The 20,437-nt window shown below is 40.8% G+C and overlaps 2 protein-coding genes across 3 annotated transcripts in view; one reads left to right on the top strand and one right to left on the bottom strand.

Annotated features, from left to right (window-relative positions):
- The window catches only part of FMN2 (formin 2), a 164,301-nt gene extending 160,092 nt beyond the window's left edge, over nucleotides 1-4,209 (top strand). Inside the window, exons 18-19 of the mRNA XM_074820532.1 lie at nucleotides 1,944-2,025; nucleotides 3,417-4,209. Coding sequence (XP_074676633.1) covers nucleotides 1,944-2,025; nucleotides 3,417-3,443 — 109 coding nt within the window. The 3' untranslated portion in view covers nucleotides 3,444-4,209. The remainder of the gene's footprint in view (nucleotides 1-1,943; nucleotides 2,026-3,416) is intronic.
- A 6,352-nt stretch (nucleotides 4,210-10,561) lies between these two features.
- The window catches only part of GREM2 (gremlin 2, DAN family BMP antagonist), a 37,920-nt gene continuing 28,044 nt past the window's right edge, over nucleotides 10,562-20,437 (bottom strand). For both annotated transcript variants that reach the window (XM_074820664.1, XM_074820665.1), the window contains exon 2: nucleotides 10,562-11,544. In XM_074820664.1, the coding sequence (XP_074676765.1) occupies nucleotides 11,037-11,543 (507 nt within the window). In that variant the 5' untranslated portion in view covers nucleotide 11,544 and the 3' untranslated portion in view covers nucleotides 10,562-11,036. The remainder of the gene's footprint in view (nucleotides 11,545-20,437) is intronic.

Genomic DNA, 20,437 nt, shown 5'->3' with positions numbered 1-20,437 from the left:
GGAATCTGTCTGTTTGGAAAAGATCATGGGAAGATCAATGTCACAAATACTTTTCCTCCTTCAGATGGATGTAGACATGAAGCAGAAGAAAAGGTGGCATTTTAGGAAAATGTGTTTGAATTTTACTTCATTCTATATCATTCCCATAAGGTTCTATTTAAAGCTATCACCACATTTTGGTTGCCACTTTTACTGAATCTATTTAAATACATTTTAAAGGTGAATTACTTGGCTGTTTGACATTTTTGTTCTATATTATGCTGCAGCAATCTATCTGATTTGCAGTCAGATAGAAAGCGTTACAGCTTGAAAATAATAGGTTTCAAAGCCTTTTTTTCCCCCCACCTGTGCACGTAAAGGTCTTCCTACATTAATAAAATATAAGGCCATCAAATGAAGAGAGCAGCTTGTTGGAAGTGCTGGAAAAGAACCGACATTTAAATTAATTTTTGAAAGTATAAATTTGAAACTTATGAAAAGAACGAGGTGTGTCTGGTGAAGTTGGATAAAGGAGCGATGAATGCAAAGGCAGTTTTTTTAATGTGCTTAGCAGACCCAGCTGGAGTCTTTCAAAATCTGGCCCTTACCACACACACAAAAAATATTTAAAAATAATAGTAACACAACGTCCTATTCTCACATTGCCCTGTGTAGCCTCAGTGAAATAGCAGACATGCAAGTGGTCTGGAGATGAACCGCAAGGAACCAGCCAAGGATATATCATTTCTTCAATATCATTTTACTGTTGGTTTTCTTTTTTTTTCCACTGTTGGATAATGATGAAAAGGCAGAGTAAGTGCCATCTAAACTCTATATTGTTGGCAAGAGCAAGCCAATATAGGAGTTGCATTTTTATTTTCTACTTTCATATTTATAAATAATATTCTCGTCTCTCATAAAAAAAAATTACACATCTCTTACCATTTAATACCATCATATAGAAAGTGTTTACGTAAGTCTTTGAAGCTCAGAGAATTCATAACTTAAATCTGTATTATCAGTGTTTCAATAACCATGTGTGTTTGTAAGGTTCATCTACAAAATGAGTAAAAATGATAAAGAAACATTTTACAGTGTGCCATTGAACCCACCAGATTGATTCTGGCAGGCTCCCAGTCCTCCCAGTATAGCCCTCAGCCTTTCATAGTTTGATCTCTATCTACATGACAAAAAGGATGTATATCTCCTCAAAAATGTGGCATTTGGTGGCATTTCACAAGGCCCTAATTTGGTACTGTTTGCCAAGTCAGGAAGCACTAAGAAATACACCCTCACTTCTGGAACCTGCTCCTCTCTTTACATCCAAGCAGCCTGAGTGCATTCATCCCCAGTGGTATGTAAGCCTTGCTGCTCACCCTTAGCCTTGGGAAGAAAGAGTTGTGCGCAGTGACATGCACCACCTTGGTTGTAAACATCGTGTTCTGTGTTCATGGCAATTTTCCTTTTTTACTTTAAGTTAGAGAGTGAAGACTGGAAATTGAGGTTAGGCTATTTGGACATTTTAAATACAAAATTGGGTGAAAGGGAAGATAGCTTTGGGAGAAACTTTGTTTAAATTGTAGTTGAGGTACTGAGGTTGGGAATGGATGAAGTCATAAAAAGAGAAGGAGCTTTCTTAGCAGTGTTTGGTATGAATGCTCTGAAAGGTAAACTTCATATCGTCCAGTGTATTTTAAATCCTGATACATTTGAATCTTCAACTACAGTAAGTACTGATTGCTTTTACAACTAGAATTGATTATGCTGTTGATTATTCAGAGTCTGATGGTATGGCTACAACAGCCACAGAGTGCAAGTGCTGTTTTGTGGAGCGTGCTAATAAAATATGGGGAATAACGTTATCCACTTGTGTCCTGAGGCCTAAATTTGTAAGTTATATACTGCACTGTCTTTTGAAATGGTTTTGGTCTACAGGATTATTTATAAATTTTGTCTCTCTTCAGAGTTAAAGAAGCAGAGGAAGTCTGCAGGCAGAAAAAGGGGAAGTCGCTATACAATATAAGACCAAAACATGACTCTGGAATTGTAAGTAAAAATTGTAGCAGTACTTCTGTTCCCCTCACTCATTCTACCTTCTTCTCTTTGCATTTTATAGGTATATTATTCTTGATGTACTTTCTTGTTCTGTTGGGGTTTTCTTTAAATGTTTATCATTTTTATAGAATGTGTTAGATTAACAAACTTGAACGCTGCCTATGAATATTATTCCACAAAATAGATGTAGCACAAGCAAGAGCAGCGTATTATTGCCCCACCCTGCCAATCTGTCTGCATCCCAGTCTTGGTGTGGGATGTACCTAGAAGGCAGAAAGGCAGTTTCAGTCTCAAGCTTATTCAGTCTGTATTCACTCTCCTTTCTACAGTTACAAAATGTAAGGAAGAATTGTGATAGGTACACATTTTTCAAGTTGGATTCCTGTATCAAATACTAGTGGCTTCTGTTCCACTGATCTGGATTTGCTTGGAATAGAAACACTAGAAAAAGATAATACTGTGCTCTCACCATTCTTCTGAAAACAAATAAATAACTTTAATGATAGTGGAGGAGTAATTCTAGTTATTCAGTGAAACTTTTCCACTATGATTGCCTAAGCATTGCTAGGATCATGACTGATTTTACAGAAAATAGATATTCCTCTAGTGAAATCTGGCACCTCACATTAAAATTATACTTGTACCAACTGCCCATCAATTATATTTGTAAAATATTGTAACAGAAGATTTTTTCATGTGTCTGTGTCCCTGTCTGTTCCCCCCGCAGCATGATTTAATTCTTTTGTGCTTTGTAGTTGTGGCTATGTTACTGTGACACATCCTTGAAATGAAGCAGGTGGTAATTTACTATATTCTAGGTAACATAATCTGACACATGATGAAATCATTTTGCATTTATTGTTTCTTATTCAGAACATTTAGCGAGAGTTAGCTGTGGTTAGTGCCACAAGAAATGTAAATAGAGTAACAGCTTGGTGAGGAATGATAAACTAGATTTTATCAATTTTATATGAAACCAGATCAAGATGTTATTTCAAAAAAAGTCCCCGCAAAAACTAACACTGATTTGGATTTCTCCATCTCACCTATATCTTGCCGTATGTAAAGACACTGAGAGATTTTTTTTTTTAAAGAAATAACTAGAGGCTTAATTATTTCTGTATCATTATTATTTACACTGAAACTGGGACTTTCAGTGTTACTGAAAATTTGATAGAGTGAAAAGGAAAGTAAACAAAAATATTTCACAAGCAGTGTGTAGCTGCAGTCTACTTCAGTTTTAGCTTCAAAGGATTTGTGGTCATTTCTACAGTAAGTATAATTAAACATTAGCCTATGTATTTCTGTGCTGTTCATATTTGGGTGAGGTGGTTTTACGTATACTCAATTTTCTGCTTTTTAAAATTTATTTTATTTTTCAGAAAGCAAAGATAAGTATGAAAATCTGAGAGAAGAAAAGTAAAAGCCATTGTTACCTGGTTACCAAAACTCAACATGCCTGTGGGTGGGGAGTGAGGGGGAAGGAAACTACATCATCCTGATCATTTGTTTTCTTGACCTTTTTGAATTTGCTTTTTGTTCTCTAGAGTTTTCTACCAATTGATGTGTTATTGTACATTCATTCATGAATGTAATCACTTTAATGGAGTGCCCAGCAATAGACTAGGTATGGACTTGGAACACCTTCCCTGTACTTTATATCTCCTTTGCCACTCAAAAATTACATTTTGTAGAGTGTATGGTATATTACAAATAGGACAAGTCAGCATGCATCAAAACCAGCATCTGCATCAGTTCTGAACATGCTGAAAATTGCATTAAATTGAACTTCATAAGAATGCTACTTGATACGTAAAACATTTCCATTCCTACTGGCAACATCTGTCTAACACAAATACTTCATGGCACTGCACTTAGATTAGGGAAAGAAATGTTACTCCTAGTGAATTGTTTGTATCCGTTTCATGTTGGCATTTGTAGTTTGTATTTTGAATCGTTAAGTGCTGTTTATACAGTATAATCAATGCTTTCCCAACTTGTTTGGTTGCCCTCCATGACTAAATATTTGTGGAACAAGATGTTTACTGTAACTATCTTTAAAATCGATAAGGCAGCATACTTTTACTTCATCTTTTGCCAGATAGTGAATGCCAGGTGGTATGGGGGTCAGAAATCCAGCATTAAAAAAAAAAAAAAAAGTGAAAAGCAGGAAAATACAGAAAAGCACAGAGTACGATAGAGAGTATGAGAGAGATTTGGCTGTTATAGTTTGTTAATATATAAAGCAGCTAATACTTTTACATGAACTTTAGAAGGTATAGTATAGTTTTAACTGCTGATCACTTAAGTCAGACAGGCTTTTGGCCACATGTACATGAGTTCCCTTTTGGAATTAGCTTTACAGTTAATTTAAAACTCCTTTAGAGAGCCATTAAAAGATGCACATGGGGATTGACATTTATGGAAAACAGTAGCCAATTCTAGTGACAGAACATAGACTACCAACTAATTGACATCAATTTCACACTTAACAGAATTGCAGACTCTTCCTCCAGGCTTTCAGTGTCCCTGACTAGGAGGTTAGTGATTGAAATCTGTGACTTAGGGCTTCCATTTTAGACCACATCCTTAATTTCTATTTGCAAACCAGAATTTACTATATCGGTTTTGATCTGCTCAACCAATAACAACCCCTTCCTCCAGTCCTAATTTAAGAACGCCAAACCAATCAGCCTGTTTGATAACATTTTTCTTTCAAAGCGCACTTTTCCTGTAAGCAGACTGTGTGTGCAGCTGAATTGGATGCATATGCTCACAACCTTGGAGCCTGAAAGACACTGGGGTAAGGCAAATGAGCTCTAACCTGCTGGGTTGGGTTATTCCTTGTCTAATCTAGCACATCAAAAGACATTCCTAGCTGTCCAGAGGCTAATATACCCTACAGGGTGTCATAAAAGGAAGTGCGAAATATGACCTCAGGAATCTGTTATTCTTCACGTATACTAAGCACTAGAAAAGATGTTTTTTTCACTATGTGAAAAGCAAGTCTCCTGTTGCGGACGAACCTATGTGAAAATCTGTACTTGTAATAATTTCTGTCAGGGATATAAATTACCAAGAATGGAGTTCTAAAATTTTGTGTTGATGGGAGTAACATTACTATTTGGGGAAGTGAAGAGATTATTTGCTGTTACAACTAACTTATGGAAAAAACTTTAAAAAATAAAGCTATTTTAATGGCACTGATTCAAATCCATGTTTGTATTTATGTAAACAATAGTCTTTTCCTCTTAACTTTGCTCCTAAGTGCAAGGATACATAGCATGTTTTCATTTGTAGCCTTCCTGTTCCCTTCAGTACCTACAGTATGTAATTACTATACTAAATGAAATAATAGATCATCTAACAAAGATCACTATGTGCAATACTGTATTTAGTGTTTCTATTTCAATTTTTTTAGAATGTTAATTTATATGAAAATAAAAGGAATAATAATGAAATAACTGCCTTCTCTCTTCACTGTCAGGCTATGCTGTAGTTTGCTAGCAGCTGTTTGCTCCCTAAGCACCACATCCCATTCAGGCTCCTGTGATCAAGGAAAAACCTTTGTGAGGGGATCGGTGGATGTGGGGCTTCTCTTTCCTTGCCTTTCAGAAGCATAATGACAGTAATTCCCAGTTATGTGGATATATTACCTTTTCCCCAGGTGGTGGTAGTGAGGAGCTTCAGAGTCCTTTACTCAATCAGACTCGATGTATCACTCACTCCTCTGGCCTGTGCATGCCTTCCAGTAGTGTATTTGGTTCAGGTTTGTAATCCGTTCCTACTAATACTTTCTACGTAATAGTCTCAAGAAATTGCTATTAGGGAAAAAACATGCATTAAAAAGTATTATCTGCATATTGTAATGTCTTTTTATAGATATAGATATGTTTTATATCATTAAAGTGGTGTCCAGCAACCTGGTAGGACTGTCGCATACATACATACTACCCTTTTCACTGGATCTGCAACATGGATGCTAAAAGTTCTTTGCAATCCTCTCTCTCTGAAGAGCAGTGTCAAAGGCTGACTGCAGCTGGTGGTACCATGTTATGATCTTAAGATACAAGCTGCTATATAGATTTTCCTCTTTCATTTTACTCGGGCCCAACCTCTTTGGTTAAACATGTCTTTCTCTTTTATGTTGCTTCTCTTCAGCCTGTTTTCAAACTTCCATAAAAAGTGAAGTAGCCCACTACGTGCAGCACCAAAGTTCACCCACAGCACTCCCAGAGTGGATTCCCAGCATAAGTTTCACTGCTGCTCTTTTTTTTTTTTTTTTCAGTGGCACTCAGCATTTTACAGAGTTTTGGACTAATGTTCTTTTTGTTTAGGTGTGTTTTCAAGAGGTCACACATCCCACTGGTCCCCTCTCCACCCATTTACTGCAACATCAAGCATACCACACTTTGACTTGGCTGTAGTCCTACAAGAGTTCTCGTGGACAAAATTTGGAGGCTTTGTTGATCACCAACACCACATATCACTCACTGTTACTTAAACAAGTGCAGCAGCTAAATAAGGACTTTCATACCTGAGCAGCAGATGTGACTTACTAACAGTCTGGTTTTTTATGAGGAGCTTGCTTCCAAATTAAAGCCTTTCAGAAGCATGGTACTTAGTCACGTTTCATGACACAGTAGTAGTTAGCTTTTTTGGTAGCACCTTTCATCATCCCAAAGCACTTCCAAAACTTGGTTAAGTATTAACCAACAGTGGCAGTGGGAATACAATTAACGTCATCTTCCATAGACCAGCTTTTTTTCTTGCCCAGTTTTTCAGTGATGTGCTTAAAAAGTTGGAAGCAGTTACTAATTTCACTGAGAGAAGATATAGCAAGTCTTTGCATTGCAATTATTTTGTTGCATTCTGTAGGTTAATAAGCAAAGCTGAGTTTGTGCCAAGTCCATTGTATCAGTTACTTAAGTTACATCAAATTTAAACAGCTATGGACAGAATGAGTGAAAACTGATGGAGTTGAGCTTTTCTGAGGATAGTGTGAACAGGCCAGCAAAGAGAAGAGACAGAAAACCATGCCCCACACCATTCAGGTCTGCCACCCATCAATCAAATGGGATTCATGTTACAGAACTGGTTTTCCAAGCCATTCTCTTATGACAGACCCACCTGTACCTGTGCTGTACCTGACATTCATCCAACCTACTTCTAAAGGCATCCAAGGGCAAGTCTATTGCCTCAAAAAGATGGTCTCTATCTGAAGATAAAGGATCCATGTTGAGTCAGCACTGTTTTCTCATTTCCAGCTGCAGCTCAAATTTAAACTCTTAGAAACTTCATTTGTCACTAAGTCCAAACTGGGCCCTGCCAACATGGCACTTCCAGGGTTAGAGATTAGCATTTACTGTCCCCCTCCTTCCCCTGTCCCACACCACCACTCTAAGAAATACTGGATCTATCTGACCTAAAGCTTCTTTCATCTGCCCTAAGAGACTTGCCTTGCTCTTGGATTGCTTCCACAAGGAGAAATTTTTTGGATTACAGCATACACCTCTCGTAGGGTGGTTCAATAGTTGGGCATCAAGAGGCTGGGAGAGCTGGACTGCAGCCTAGGCTGTACCACAAACAGTAGAGGTTCAGGTGGGTGCTGGGCAATGAAGCTACCTGCAAAGCAGGAGAGTGGCTAAAAGACAGGTAGAAATGAGAGGGGCATTGGAGGAAATGGCTGCCTGAGTTCCTTTTGAGCCTGTCAACAGAGGCACTTGCAAGTTCTGAGCAGAGGGTCCTGACCACGCTTAGGTAGCTAAAGCACAGCAAAGTAATTCTCAAAACCAGCAGCTACTAAAAAAAAAAAAGAAAGAAGTTCCCAAATCCATTAAATTGCTGAACTGCAAGAGGATTTGACAAAAGATGAGGAAGGGAAGGGAGAAAAGAGTTCCTGCAGGTGTCCGTTATAGTGCCATAAAGACCATCGCTTGCTATAGCTCCCTTGCTAGTTGTGGTCTAGGTGCTCCCACTTATTTCAACACCCATGACAAGCATCTCTTCTGGTCACATACACACTCAGTGTGAGCACTCCCTTTCCTCACTGAAGGTTTCCTTCAAGATTCTTTTGCAACGATCTTTCCTCTGGGTTGGAAAGAAAAAAAAAGAAAAAAACCACTACCCTACCTTTGAAGAAACATACAGTGTACTGATTCAAGAGCTGATAGCAACCATTAAAGCTCCTCTATATCTTTTTTTTTTTTCCTTCCCTAGGAGTATTTGGGGCCTGTTACATAAGTCTCTAGCTATATTTTAAGCTAAACCACTTAGGTCAGGGTAATAGTTACTTCCCTTACCGCAAATGATGACAGCAGTTCAGCCAGTGGTTGAGCTTTGGTTGTCATCTTGTCAGTTAACCAAAAAAACCAGAATTTGTGCATGCAGAATCAACTCCACAATCTAGGATTAGTGCAATTTATTCTTCCCTCTTGCCTTGCAGGTTACTTTGGGGTGGCGGGGTGGGGGGGGGTGGCGGGGTGTATGACAAGGGAAGAAGTAGCTAGGTTTTCCCAAGCTGAAAAGGTGAGCCATCATTTACCTGTATCTGGTAGGGTGAAAAGGAAGACACAGAATATACTGAGTAGAGAGTAGTTGGACACAAGGTGTTGAAGCAAAGCCCGTACACCTGGATGCCATATAACCCTAGAGTAACTTTATTATTTAATCTATAATTTAATAGTAGACCTATAAAATAATTACATTATACTTAAAGCATTTCTTCATTTTTTGTTTTCATTTATAAAACAAAAATTAAATACAGTTTTAACCATTACAAGCTCAACCCAGTTTTTACATAAACACAGCTCCTAGAAGGAGCTTTAAGCTGCAGCATATTCATATTGCAAACTGGTGAAAACCCAGGCAGGGCATAGCTTAAAGATAAAGAATCTTGCACATTTTTCTTAACTGAAGTTACTAGGGTGCTTTTCTCTCTCTAGTCCAAAACGCCTGATTTTCAGTTCATTTCTTTCAAGTGGAGACTGCGATCCATGGAGTCTTAGTAGACTATAGCTTTTGACACCTTCATCCCCACCCCAGCCACCCCAACACCCTCAAGCATAGACCGAACGGTGCCCATTTGGTGGCTGGCTTGACGCTGTGGCGGTGCAGCGGCGACAGCCTCCACAGCAATCCCTGCACAAGGAGTCTCCCTGTGCACTTATGACACGCTGAAAGATCACAGCAGAAAAGCCATGGTTGTTCACGTAATAGGGTAACAGACCGACCAACCTCATCCTGCCCGTGCCAATCCCCATAAACCGCTTGGTGAGCTCTCGCGGAGCTCAGTCCCAAAAGCCTCTTAGAGCAGCCTGTCTCACATAATAGAGACCTGTGGCACTGAACCCCTGGCTGGCCAGAGTGCAAAACACGTTAACCCCTCAAAGGGGCTGCATGTGAAGAGGCTGGCGGGAAAGGGCTCCCGCAGAACGCTGGTTTCACTAGATGCAGATGCTGAACTGTGAGACATGCATCAGGGAGTCGGCGTGTCATTTTTAATTTGTAAGCTTCAGGCAATTGAGCACGCATGGGCTTTGGTTTGGGGGAAGGGGATGGTTTGTTTTGAGACGTAGCTGGGAATAATACAGATCAGAACTGTAACAAATGGGATATACAGGACACGCTAAACTCCATCAACTGAATAACAACATAGTATGATTTTAAATGAACTGCAAGTGTTCACCAACACTGATTATGTACGACTCAAAAACTGAGAGGACCACCAGTACTGTAGCAATTACAACTTACTCTCTCCCTGCTCCTACAGCTGTGACCCATCCCAGCAGTACTGACTGATGGGTTTGTCCTTTAACACTAACATGTTAACATGGTTTCCAATCATGGGAGAGACAACACTCCCAAAACCTGATGACACTGATGTAGCTTTTGTATTCAGTCCAGCAATGACCAAATTTTGTCCTTTGAGCGACAGTGCTTTTATGCTTTAAGGGAAACATCGTTCCCTTAAGTATTCTCAGCTCCTCCCCTGCTACACTCCCAACTTCCCCGGTCTAAGCAGGCATAAATATAAGGTCATAAATGATGTTGTCCTTTTTGGAGTAAGAAACACACACATATCTAACACACAAAAACCTACCAAAAGCCTAGTTAAACCATGTCCATTTTAAGCCAGGCAGCTGACCTAGCAACCGAGTCTCAACATTATTTTAATCTCTGGCATATTCTGCCACAAGAAAAATATACATGGCTAGGTCTATAATACTTTAAACAGCTGTTTACTATAGCTAGGTTACAAAATAAACACTGCTGCAGAGACCACGTGTTCAATATACTCTAACCACAACAGCATCAGAACCCACCCTCAGTCTGCTCTGTGGTCACAGGGGCTGACCCAGTGCCTCGCCCTCTTCCCCTCGCTTCTTATCTGCCGTTCAGACAACAAGCCCTGAACCGTTTGTCATTGCACAATTAAAGTTGTCTTAAAGAGATGAGCCTCATCGGAGAGTCTCACTTGCTTTTCGCACATTACTCCTCGTTACTGTCCCTCATCTGCATCCCCCCCAGTCCTGGGCAGCACCACAGCACTTCCAAGTATGAGCAGCACACTCCAGACCAAAGCACGGGGAAGGCGTTCTCGGCTTGTGGAGGGGACTGGAGTGTAGGGCAGAGGGCTTTACTCCACACAGTGGAAACATTTAATGCTGGATTCAGCCAACTGGTCACTTAGATGATCAATCCCAACTTCTGGGAGCCTGCTCCACTCCAGAAGATTTAACTGCCAGATGATAATGGAAATACAATGAAACTTTATGGTGAAGTGCCTAACAAAGCCCATTAAAAAGCGTTATTCCAGTAGGCAAGCGACAAGGAGCCTTTCCTTGCTGGAGAGATGCCTCCTGAAAGAAAACAAAACACAAAAAAAAAAAAAAAGGAAAAGAAGAAACAAACGAAAAAAATGGACAGTCTGCTCAGTGGGAGAGGAGAGGCAGTGGTAAATCTGATGGGGGCAACACCAAGCTGTAGCTACACGCCTCCTCTCACAGTTTGCCTGAGTTGTTAAGATTCACAGACATGCACCGGCACTGCTTGACCTTCTGAATTTTCTTGAGTCGGAAAGGTGGGTCCAGCTCAGGGCACTCCAGCTGCACGGTCGAAGAGGTGACCTTGTGTGGCTTGCAGAAAGCACAGGACTGGAAGGATTCCTCCTCCTTTTTCACGTGCCGTGGGATGTAGAAGGAGTTGCACTGCCCATAGCAAAAGCGGTTGATGATGGTGCGGCTTATGCAGCCCTCCTCGCTGACAGTCTGCCGCAGAGGCTGTGTCTTGCACCAGTCGCTCTTGAGGTACTTCCTTTCGGTGACCACGAGGGCCTCCTGGCTGGAGGCCAGCACCTCCTTATTCAGCTGCTGCCTCCGCTCTGAGTGGTTGCTGCTGCTGTCTTTGTAAGGGGAGGGAATGGCGCCTGCGGGACGGTTTTTCCTGGTGTCTGTTACTTGAACCAGCGCTGCCATCAGAAAAACGGACAAGGCAAATTTCCAAATCATCCTGCAATGGCAACACAAGTAGCTGTTAGGAGAGATACATTTTCAAACCACAGAACTGTAATGGAGTTGAACTTTACGCATGCTTTTAGAAGTGGAGATCTTACCGCCTCTGTAATCCCACCACTTTTCCTAGGAGATTAGCTCTACTCTAGGGTGATTATTTATCATGAAGTGGCCAGGCCCTGTGGAAAGTCACACTGCCTGCCCCCCCCCCCCCCCCCCCCCCCCAAGGCCTCCCAAGCTCTCCAACTACTTTTTTTTCCCCCATGGGGACATTGCTGCTTTGATCGCTGAAGCAGTGATTTTACCGAAGCTTCAGCCAGAAAGGTTTCCTCCTTCTCTGTGAAATCCTGGGCCAAACAGCTGGGCAAGCTCCTGGCTAGCAAAGGCTCAGGAGACTCCTGCCAATACTGTCACAGCTGATTGGGGGATGGTGGGGGTAGGGGCAGGGAATACCAGGTTACACAAGGTGAACTCCCGCCTGCCTCTCCAGACCCCGAGTCCCTGTCCAGCCTCATTCCACACAGAAGTAGTGAGAGGTGTCCAAAAGCATATTTTTATTGTTTTAAATTGCTTCTGAAGTTTCTTGAGGCTTTTATGGCACTTACAGACTTGCATTTGTTGTCTTTGTGGGAGGCCGAAAACTTGATGGATTTATTCTTGCAGTAAGAGGAAATGCTCAAACACAACTTTGAGGACTTCATTATTGCAGCGCCTCTTAGGCAAATGGTTTAAGAAGGTTTGTAAACAGGAGAGAATTCAGTATTTATTTTACATGTTAAGGAATAGGGGAGTTAAGGAATAAGCCAGTTGCTAGGCTAAAATAGTCAGCCAGTTGGCAAAAATATTTTTTCCTATGGTTGTCTATTAGGATTTCTTGTTCTGTGGAGCATCTCTTACCAGCTCTTGGATTTTAATCAACCACTTGTCCAATTCATTTTAGTAATGTGTCTCGATGCACTTCCAGGATATCAGAATAGACATACTAAATTTCCTCATAAAGTCAATGCTCACCAGTGAACTGCCACAACTCATTTGACAGTTCATTTCACATCATTCTCCCTGGGAAGGGAGAAGAGAGGGTCTCTAGGTTGCCAGAAGTGAGTGCAGCTCAGAAACTTCCCCTTCAGAGGCAAGGACACTTCAAGTCTTTCTAAAAGTGCTCTGCTCACCTTTGTTCTTAATGGACTGCATTTTTATAATAACATACAGCTGAAAGACTATCCATCTCTTCCCAGAAAATCTTCAAATCCTTCCAAGTAATGATTTTTTCCCCTTTAGAGTGATGCCAAGACAAAAAAATACCATCACACAGGTAAAAATAGGTATGATGAACACCGTAGACACTTGAGATGTTGCATAGGTATCCTAACATGAAAACATGCCATTTTCCAAACAGACACCAACAGATCAAAAAAATGTTTGCAGCAAAGGTGCAAGAGAAGACAACAACAACAGCAAGGACAAATACTTCTCACCTAACAGAGCAGACCTAATGTATTTAACCCCCATGGAGATAAAGAGAAGGAACTACTGGGACAGACTAGGTGAGATAACATACCTTTACATGATTTTCTAAGTTTACGAGATCTCAGTGTCAGGATTTGACCAAATTTCTAAGGGGAGAAGTTTGAAGTGCTGAAGGAAAGGGAAGTGCTAATCCTATAGCTGTAAATGGAGGATGTTCTGCTGCAGAGTTAAATTTCACCAGACTGTGTGCTTGAAACAGAACCACCTTTAAACAAAAACCAGTATTTCTAAAGCCCAAATAAGCTCATTCATCTGCAACCATGCCAGCTGCCCACTGACACCCATTGTAGCCATGGGTACTTTAAATCAGTGGCCTATTTTCACACTGCTTAGCATTCAGCACACAAGTCCAGATGTTTTGTCCAGAGTCTTTAAATGAAGCAAGACTAGACTTGGCTTTGCTCACAGGTATTGTCGCCAAGACCATTGGATGTCAACCCACACAGCCAGGCCAAAACCTAATCAGGTAATTAGTTTCAGTTGAATATAGTGTTCCATGCTTCCTTTCAAACCATTCCCATGTTATTCTGCACTGATGGCTACATTTCAGTAGTGGATAAAACAACTGATCCCCACTGTTTTGTGTTTTACATAGAAAGGGGAGGAAAAAACCCAGAAGTTACAAGCCTACATCTTCTAGAAAAAGACAGAGGTGAGCTCTCCACAAGATGCTGTATGCCAACACTCCTCAGGTGTACTCCTCTACTCTTCTCTTGAAATGCAAGCCCACAAAGTAATTGTGATAATTCTACTGTCCTTTGGGGGCGGGGGGCAGTTTCGTTCTTTTCATCAGGGATATCACCTCTCCTGTCTCATTTCTCTGGTCCTGGAGGGAAGGAGGACAGTACAAGCCAGAGGCACATCAGGAGAGACAGACTCTTTCCCCCAACCCTTCCTCTTTTCTCTGGGAAACCCTGTCTTGCCACACCCACCTTTTCTTATCACAAAATGCAAGTTGAAACTGCTTCCCTTTCATGTCAAGGATGAGGTCAAGTAGAAATCCTATGTAGGAATTACGGAAAGTTGAGAGAGAGCTAACAACTCAAAGTCTACAATATAGAGAAATATAGTAGCTTTCTAATTACTGAAATAGTTTTATGTAGGCATGGAGAGCCATTCAACAGAGTAAGTAGGATTTATTCAGTAAGTCTGTTTGTAACTAATAAAGCATTATTAATCAAAGCCACTATTGTAAGGTTATAAGCCAAACACTGCAGTACATGTTAGCAAGTACTTCTACAGACAGGTGGGAACACACCACCTATTTCTGTCATTGATCTTTATCAAACTTGTACCTTAAAATGTCTACATAATAGAATAATAATCTATTTTACACTTGCAGGTCAAATGTGCATCCTGTCAGATCGTGGAATTTCTAATCACAGGGTTGCCCCTTACTAGCCTGCAAATCACCCCTTTCTAAGCCCTGGTACACAAACCCCCTATTCAAGCAAGTAAGGGTGCAAACAAGGTCACCTGGTGCCAGCAACATGCCAAGGAATACATATATTTTCAGTGCTCACATGCAAAGAGAAGAGAAACCTCAGTATTCTCAGAGAAACAGAACATTCTGGTAAACTCAGTCTGAAAGCAAACAACATGGTGAATACTGCCTGTCTGCAGACAGAGCAGGATGAGAAGAAACACAAAACGTACTAGAGGAGAATCTGGCTTCTGGCAAGAACGGGGCAGTTCTGTCCTACTTAGATGTCACAGAATTGAACAGCATGTGGCTGAGACCAGGCAAGCGAGAACTGCCTCAGGAGACCAACGCCTCTATAACTTGCACAAATGCCAGCCTGGGCCCACCATTTCCGCAGCACTGGGGGCCTCCCCATGGCAGAGCTGGTAGAAGCTCCTGTGTGAGAGTTTTCAGCTTCTTCAAGCATCACTACCAGTTGCTGCCAGTTCCCCCCCACCCTTTTTTTGCCAGCAGGTAAGCTGATGCAGAAAACAACTTCAGCTTCAACTAGACACCAAACAAGGCCTAGCTGTATGTTAACATTTCACCTGCTAAGTTTTTATCTCTTTGAGATAAGGAAATCAGGATCACGCACGAGTTCATAAACTCATCAAACCCGTCGTGCTGGAGCTGGGCTATCAGGTACCCAGGAGCGTAAAAAATACTTGGCCTAGGAGGTAAGAACACCAAGATCCAGCTCTGTAATCCAGAGAGGTCAGGGCACACAGCTAAGAGGGAAAGACCCAGGATCACTGTGTCTGTCCTTAGCTTTATTTCTTGTTTGTATCCAATTACTGTGTAACATAAAATATCTACCAAGGCAGGCTCCCTCTTGCATACCGACCTTCTGGCCCTATAACTCATGCATTCTTGAAAGCAATCCAGCTCCGGAGCAGGACACGCAGCAGTGTAACCCCCAAAATAGCCTATAGTTTCGTGGTTAGGGAACTTCTCTTGGAATTGGAGTATTGGATTTGACCTCAGAATTCAAGTGCATCATTTTTGGAGAAGTGCCCCAACACAGAAGTGGGTGCTATGGTCTGAAAGACAGGGCAGAAGGTAACGGCAGCACCCATCTGTGCTAAGTGACTGCTCCACCGTTTCCTCTGGTTTTCAAAGGTGTGACTTCAGTTTCTAAGCTCAAGATGCAGTTTCTGACTAGGAATTCCAGTTTTGTAGATTAGCCTATTTCAGGATTGCAGGTGGACAGAAGGAGAAGAAGATTTAACTGGAAGGTCACTGTGGTGTTTTATGTTAGCTGCTCAGGAAATCAGCAGGTGTGAGACCCATTTGTTTGTTTTAGCATGCAACACCTACAAAGCACTTGGCATTACCAGCATTCCTGGAAGCATCTAACTCTGATACAGATATGTCACACAATCATCTTCTCTTCACCACACCTTCCCGGGAGGGGTACAGGAAAAAAGCCAGAGCCAATGGTTTAAAAAAAAAAAAAGTAATCTGCAAAACCTGTTTTACCATGGATCTTGAGAGCATACCCATTTAGCTTTGTCACAGGATGGATTCAGCCTGTAAATACATGTGGAAGATTTAGTACTATAAACCTCTCCTACACCCATCAAAAGCACCGCCAGAACCAATGAATGGGAAGATGATAAACAAATTTAGAGATATTTAAATTCAAAATTTTCAAGAAGTAAACTAACAGCTGAAGAGTTTGCCTTGGAAAAAAGGTTTCTCGTCAACTACCAACAAAAGGTAGGAATTACAGGCTAGGTTAAATCAGGTATGGTTCCATGGCACGGTACACACATGGCCACATTCAATCACCTGCATCACTCTCTTACGTTTCCATCCTGCAAACTTCAGAGACACAAGAGTTCTCCTATTCAGCTAACTGTGGGAACCCCTGCTACCAAAAATTTTCTACTCCCCACTTGCTTTCATATTAGACCTAGTCAAAAAAGAATATGTATAAACCAGCCGAATGTATATTAATGTAAGAACACGGTGTACATGGTCAGTTCTCAGCATTTAAGATGGGACATAAGAAGTGTTCCTTGAAGACAAGCCAGGCAATAACTTTTCAAAGAACTAAAACTTGGCTTCAGCAACAGATGCAAGAAGCCAGGAAATATCAGATTCTCTACCAGGAAGCCAAATATGCTATTTATTTAATTTATTAATGGTTAGGCATGATTCTAATGGTACAATGTTCAAATAAAGACTATACAAATCAGGCATCTTTGTGCAAGGGAGGCATTTGGTGCTAACTTCTCCCTTTTAAGTATCCTTTGGAAACTATTGCTCCTGTTTCTCAACAACGTCAGCAATAACTGAACACTGTACTGTATCTTTTCACAGAGCCATGGGCCTCTTAGTAAATCATTCCATCATTAATAGATTCTCATGATTGAATTGCCAAGACTGAGGCCAGCCACAACAACAAAACATGTAGGAAGCGGGGGGGGGGAACGGGACACGGACTTATAAAAACCCTCAGAAAAAACAGTACTGCAACTAGAATGTGTAATTCAGATATTCAGATACAAAATCACTGCATTTTAGCAGTAGTTACCATATACTAGGAATACTAAGCATCACTTTTAAAAACCACTGCACACAACACCAAAGGGAATAATTGTTTAAAAAACAATAGTTAATGCCATTACAAGCAGAAATTTTTCCATTCTTGCCCTCTAAGAACCTTCTATAGTCATTTGAGAGAAAGCTATTTCGTTGCATCACAGCCCTAGCAGTAGGTGGTAGAGGCAGAAAACATTCTGTTCAGACTTAATAAACTCCTTGTACCCTCACTGGCTGGCTTGGATGAAGATCCATTCTCCTGTCCCTCCTCCTGTCTTCCGTCCACCAAGGAGTTCCATCCTCCTCTCTCCTTCACACCAGCACCTCTCCCCCAGAGAGGCCCAAGCATGCCCATGGGGAACACCACGAAGCTGTGAAGGAAACAGGAAAGGTCTGCCTGCAGGCTGGACACCTCAGGAACCGTACTATCCTGTCCGGGCTCTTGTTCTGTTTTGGAAAGGGGAAGGTGGTGTTGGGTTTCACTAATGCCAATTTGTGTTCCTCAGGAGAGGACAGCATTTCCTCCAAAATGCCAGAACTTAGAAGTTCTCCTTGTCAAGACAGTTCCCGAAGACACTGAATTTAAAATATTGAAAAACAGAGTACATCATAGACAAAACCAAAGTACATAGAACAAAGACACTGGTGGGGACAGTCTATGCCAAGATAAAGCTAGTTGAAAACAACTCAGAGGATTTTGCTTCATACTAATTTCAGCTCTCACTATAAATTTTCTACAACCAAGAGCTTTATCTTGATTTTTTTCTGAAGAGGTTGGGAGTTTAGAAGATTTCCTGGTCCATGCACAAAAATATAAGAGGAATCAAGGACTCAACCAATTACTGACATCATATCCAGCAATGTACAATGTGTCAGATATATTTTTTTAGGTCAGAAGCAATTATGAAGAAAACTTGAGGGTAAACTCACTCTTAGCACTAAACCCATCCAGCTCGAATTATGGGGTTTTCCTTCATATTTTGTCCTCTTTCTTATCTATCTTTACTGCCTCCAGAAATTCATGTTTATAAGCATTGAACCATGCCTTCTTTCAGGAACTTGAGACAAGCTCATTTGAAACAGGTCAGAATGCAGCTATTAACTTTATTAGAGTTAAGAGGTCACATTATTCCAATGCTCTTCTTTGCACTGACATCCTGTCAGAAAGTACATCGATTTAAATATTGTCTTACTGATCTATGGTATTAGGTTCTCCACAGGCTGGACCCTTCCTATCTTACAGAGCTTCTAAACCTGTGCCTTGCTTTATTTTTTTAAGTAGTATTAGTATTGAAGGAATTGAGAGAAGTTTCTAGGTTTTTAAAGCCAGGACAAGGAGTTTGTGAGGGAGAGTCACTGAAGTTTCCATTAACTGATATATCAGTTTTTATCTATTATATCCGAGATATGAATTAGAATTCCAGAAGGCTGGAGAGAGGGGAGGAGGTGTTAGTGAAGCCAGCCCTGGTATTTTTCTCTGAGATACATTCACTAACACTTATATCCATGATAAATAACAATGTTTCCCAAAACCCACATATAATAAATGCAATTACTAAGGCTGTCACCCAACAACAAGAAGAAAATAGTGAAGGAAACCATGCTCCAAGTTGGGTTTTATAATGCTAAATGTTAGCCAGATAATACAGTGAAGTAAGACACTATCAACTTCATACTGCCCTGTATTTATCAGTAGCAAAGATCTGATTCCACAACTGTATCAGCATTTATCATTTTAACACAGGAGAAGTAAAATAAAGAGGAGGAAGAAAAGCTGCAAGAAATGTAAAAGCTAAGTCATCCTACAGTAGCTCTGGTAATTCAGCAATGCCATTTTTAGGGGAATGTGAATACACAAAACTCCTACTGAATACTAACAGGTAACTGGACAAAGGCTTTTTGGAGTATTGTTGTGATTAAAACTCCTAAATTTTGTTGCAATTTCAGCTTCAGGAACTTGTGGTTTTAGAGCCAACCACAGACAAATGTCTGCCTGGTGAGCACATGTGAATTGTCCCAAGCAGAGTGAGATGTCCTACTCAGAAGTGTCTGGGTAGTCATCAGTACTGGCAGCACATGCAACACTGGGGAAAAAAAGGGGGAGTGGGAGGAGGGAAAAACCCACAAAATAAAACCAGATTTCTGCTTGCTGTCCATGAGGTTGATTTTCTTTCTCCCAACCTGGTTTTGGAGAATGCTATACAGTCAGGGGGTGGGAGGAATAAATTAAAGAAAACTCCTTGGATACAAGGAGAATAGCTTTTTGGAAAGGACTGAAAGTTAGTTCTCCTGTGAATCTAAGAAAATGTCCCTTTGCAAGAGCGAACCAGGTTGAAAAGTTTCTTGTTCTCCTTCCCAGTGTTCCTCAGTTTTTCAGCATGAGATGAAGAGCCCCAAATAGGCAAGACAGTTCTGTTTGCACATGAACATTTTGTCCAGCAAGCAATAATAGCCTACATTTACTTTTATTCTTCTGTGCAGAAGGCAGCTGGTACACTCCCATTTGGCAGCGTTTCATTCAGGAGAAAACAGCAGACTTCTGCCCTTGGGAAACTAAAAACTAAATCAGAAGGGAAGCGGTGGCTTGAGCAAATGTCTTCATTTGTGACCATCCCTCAGCCTGTTGGAAAGGAGGAGAGTCAACACAAGAATGGGGAAAGTTCAACATTTAAATACAATAGCTCATTTCATTGCTTCCTCACTGGAGAATCAATACTACAAAAGACTATTCTGCAATGAGTAGTCTCCATTATATTTTTGTTGTTTGCATTACAACAGAACATAGAAATCTCATCCAAGACCAGTGCCTGACTAAGGAGCACAACTTCAAATGCTTGTAGACTAACTTGGTGAGCAACATATGGTGGGACCAGAACTGAGCACAGAGGGGCAGTGAGTTACTGGAGGTCAGAAATTAACTGAGAACGGACCATTTCCAGTGTTTTTCAATTGCACCCTATGGCACCAATGCTCTCCTTTTTGCTGATCAATCTAGATTTGTTACCCTTAGGCAAGCTTTTCTTTAAAAACATTATACTTTTGTATATGAAAATGGTTCTGTATGAAAATTTTCAATATAGTTTTGTTGAGTTTTGATAGAACAGAGATGGAGTTAGGAGCTGTATTGCTTTGTAGCTTCAAACAATGCACTACTTCCAGAGCACACGGCTCATTTTCTAGCTCGTCATAAGGGAGAAGACCATTGGTCTTCAATATACATGCATTATTGTACTTGCATGATTCCCAGAAAAGGGCATTTGGATGAGATCTGTTCTAGAAAAAAAAAAAAAAAAAATGAGGCCTGTACATTAAAGCATCATAAAAGTGCTCAAAAGAATTTCTACTTGCTTCCCTT

This window comes from Strix aluco, chromosome 3 (genome assembly GCF_031877795.1).
Source record: "Strix aluco isolate bStrAlu1 chromosome 3, bStrAlu1.hap1, whole genome shotgun sequence".
Taxonomy (NCBI): domain Eukaryota; kingdom Metazoa; phylum Chordata; class Aves; order Strigiformes; family Strigidae; genus Strix; species Strix aluco.
The sequence above is the reverse complement of the archived record's forward strand: the minus strand, read 5'-3'. Positions and strand labels throughout refer to the sequence as shown.